Source organism: Triticum urartu, chromosome 1A, assembly GCF_056163025.1.
Source record: "Triticum urartu cultivar PI428250 chromosome 1A, HENAU_Tu73, whole genome shotgun sequence".
Taxonomy (NCBI): Eukaryota; Viridiplantae; Streptophyta; class Magnoliopsida; order Poales; family Poaceae; genus Triticum; species Triticum urartu.
This window is the reverse complement of record NC_141873.1, coordinates 535,050,659-535,053,969: the sequence shown is the minus strand read 5'-3', so window position 1 is coordinate 535,053,969 and position 3,311 is coordinate 535,050,659. Positions and strand designations below refer to the sequence as shown.

Here is a 3,311-nt window from a genome sequence, read left to right as displayed (position 1 = left end):
CACGTACCACTTCCCACCAGCTGACCGGACCCGAGATGGACCAACTGTGTCCATATGTAGCAATTGGGCGGGTCTGGTTGTGTTCACCAGATTGATTGGAGGCAGAGAAGCAGAGACTTGCTTTCCATGTCGGCATGGTGCACACACAATATCCTTGGTGGCTTTGAGCTTAGGCAAACCTCGCAAAAGATCAAGGCTGCCAATTCGCGTCAGATGATCAAAACCAACATGCCCCAAACGACGATGCCACAACTGAAACTCGCTCATGTTCAAAGAGGCGACAAAACATCATGGACCAGAGGACAAAAGCACTCCAAAATCAGCACCAAAGATTTTACCAACACGAGAAATACCAAAGACAAGATCACCAGTAGAGTCAAGAACACGAGAAGCAGATTTCTTGAAACGAACCTCAAAACCCTCATCAAGAAGTTGTGAAACTGAAATCAAATTATAACTCAACTTACTTACAAGGGCTACATCCTTGAGAAGACAGTTCTCGTTGACTCGCACTGTTCCTTTGGCCAAAATGCAACCCTGTGCATCATTCCCAAAAGTGATCTTTTCATCACCAGACGCTTTGCAGAGGGAGGCGAACCATTTAGTATCACCAGTCATGTGGCGTGAACACCCAGAGTCAATAAGCCACTTGTTTGCCAAACCCTCAAAACCAACCTACACAAAAGAGCGACAACGAAGTGACTCAGTACTGGGATTAGTAAGTAAACATTTTTTTAATCCAGTACTTGGTCACTCCCTTTGCAGGAGCAGAAATACATGTGTTATTAGCATGCAATGCAAGGCCATCTTGATACCTACAATTTTGTTGACCTCTACCCCTAGTAAATCGGGCTCTGGAAGCGGTCTCATTGGATTTAAAATAGTCTCTCCTACCCGAGCCATGCAGGTACTCACTCTGACCATGTGTGTTAGAAACATGCAGTGCACGAGCCTGTCGTTGCATGCCCCTAAGTGCACGAACACGAGATCTACGCTCATCTCTAAGTTTTTTGAAGCAAAACTCAGCAAGGTGTCTAGACTTGTGGCAATAGGTGCACTGGTAAACTATTCTCTCTTTTTCAGCACGAGAACCAGTGGAAGGAGAAGTACCCTTGTCATTTGGACTCGTGGGCAAAAGTCCCCCAGACTGAAAAACTGTCGCTCTCTCATCCTCACGGACCAAGATAGCTCCATCACTTCGAATGCCTATGGGTTCTGGAGGGTTGTTCCTAGAATCTTCCACGAAGTCAAAACCAAGACCTAGACCTTTACTCACCTTTGACTTGTCTAAAATCATGTTTAATCTTTTCTCACCACTTGAGAGCTTTTCTAGGACCGTCTTGAGGTAAGCTACTTCTTTTGCATAGGAAGCACACGATAAACACTCTTTTAAGGAGGACACCCTCACAGCTCTCCCATATCTATCCTTGTAGGCCTAAATCTCAAGTTTTAATCCCTCGCAAGAGACACAATCTACACTCACAGGATTTGCTACACCCTTGCCAAACCTGACCCGAAATGCTTCATGCATAGCAACAAGATCATTCTCAAGTATGGTACAGAAAGTACAAGTAGTAACAGAACTAGAAGAAGCATCACAAGAATCGGTAGGTTTCTTTGAATTTGAAGCTTTAACAAGATCATATTTCTTATAGATTTCACTGAGATGAGCTCCTAGTTCCTCAACTTCTTCTTCGAGTTTAGGACAATTTACACAATTTCCAGGAGCACGCACATCTAGGACCATTTGATTCAACTTTTTAACTCTATCATCAAAGTATTTGCACTTCAAACAAGAGGGAGGATTCTCTGCATCAAAAAGTGTCTGTTCGAGATTCTTAATTCTAGCATTTAATTTATCACAGTTTGGGCAGGCACAGTCTGCAACTTTAGGAACAGACATAGGTGTATTTTCAACACAAAGGGAGCAAGGGCTCAATTTAACATCAGCAAGTTCATTTCTAGCAGATTCAAGCAGTTGTGACATACTAGCATGAGTATTCCTAGCAAGTTCTAATTCAGCACGCAACACATCACATCCAGCACAATCATCAATATCATGAGAAGGCACACTAGCAGTAGCATCCTTCAGAGTAGTTATTTCTAGTGTGAGAGAATCAATTTGAGCAAGATTATCATTTATGGTGCACGTGCATTTTTTAAGGACTTTTGCTTGCGTTAAAAACAGATTTTCAATTTTCACATACTCAGCATATAATTCATCATAAGACATTTGTACCTCATCCGTGTTGTCGTTCTCCTCATCAGCCTCATGAGCCATAAAACACATGCCGGTGAGCCGATCAGCCGCCTTCTTCTTTGTATCTTTCCCTTTGGGAGAAGGAGGATCATCCTCACCACTCTGGTTAGAGTCGATGTCGCTTAAATCTACTGCAGATTGTAGACCCGAAGCGATTGCAGCAACCATCTTTTGAAGATGCTTCTCAGCCTTTGGCCGGAACTTGGTTTCATGACGAGAGAACGACTTCTTCTTGCTGTAGTTGTTCTTGGCACCACTATTTTCACCATAATCTTTGAAATTTGGACAATCAGACCTGTAGTGCCCCTGCACACCACACTCAAAACAGATTTTTGTGTGTTTGCCTTTCCTTTCTCTCATGTTTTTATAAGCTCGGGAAAAACGGCGGACAAAAAGAGCAAGATCATCCTCAGGCAAAGATTCAAGTTGTTCATCAGAGACTGAAACCAAACAAGCAAATGAAAAACCAGAAGAAAGACCACTGCCAGACTCAGAAACACTAGAGGGACCATGTGCAGTTTGGCATTCACTACCAACTAGTGCAAGAGTCCTGTTCCTAGGTGGGTTTCTACCTTCACTGGCTATTTGGTGAGTTTTAAGCTTGGAGAACAACATGTCTACAGTGAGCTCATCAGGTTTATGGGACTCTTGAATCGCGATCTTTCTCATCTCATAGATTGGGTCAAGAGAGTTTAGGATGTGTCTAGCTTTCTCAGACTCAGTGTACACAACCCCAACACCCCTTAATTTCCCAACTATGATCTCAAACCTACCAAACATGTCCTCTAGAGACTCACCAGGTAACTGCTCTGTGACGCCCCCGATTTGACCGTACACTAATCATGCACGCAAATGTGTACGATCAAGATCAAGGACTCACGGGAAGATATCACAACACAACTCTACAATTAAAATAAGTCATACAAGCATCATATTACAAGCCAGGGGCCTCGAGGGCTCAAATACAAGAGCTCGATCATAGACGAGTCAGCGGAAGCAACAATATCTGAGTACAGACATAAGTTAAACAAGTTTGCCTTAAGAAGACTAG

At 43.2% G+C, this 3,311-nt stretch overlaps 1 protein-coding gene across 1 annotated transcript; it reads right to left on the bottom strand.

Annotated features, from left to right (window-relative positions):
- Nucleotides 1-288: 288 nt before the first annotated feature.
- On the bottom strand, nt 289-2,428 carry LOC147992338 (uncharacterized). The gene is made up of 2 exons (XM_087540222.1): nt 2,240-2,428; nt 289-675 (listed from the first exon to the last, which is right to left on the bottom strand). The coding sequence occupies exons 1-2, from the start codon at nt 2,426-2,428 to the stop codon at nt 289-291; spliced, it is 576 nt and encodes a 191-aa protein (XP_087396348.1).
- Nucleotides 2,429-3,311: the final 883 nt, after the last annotated feature.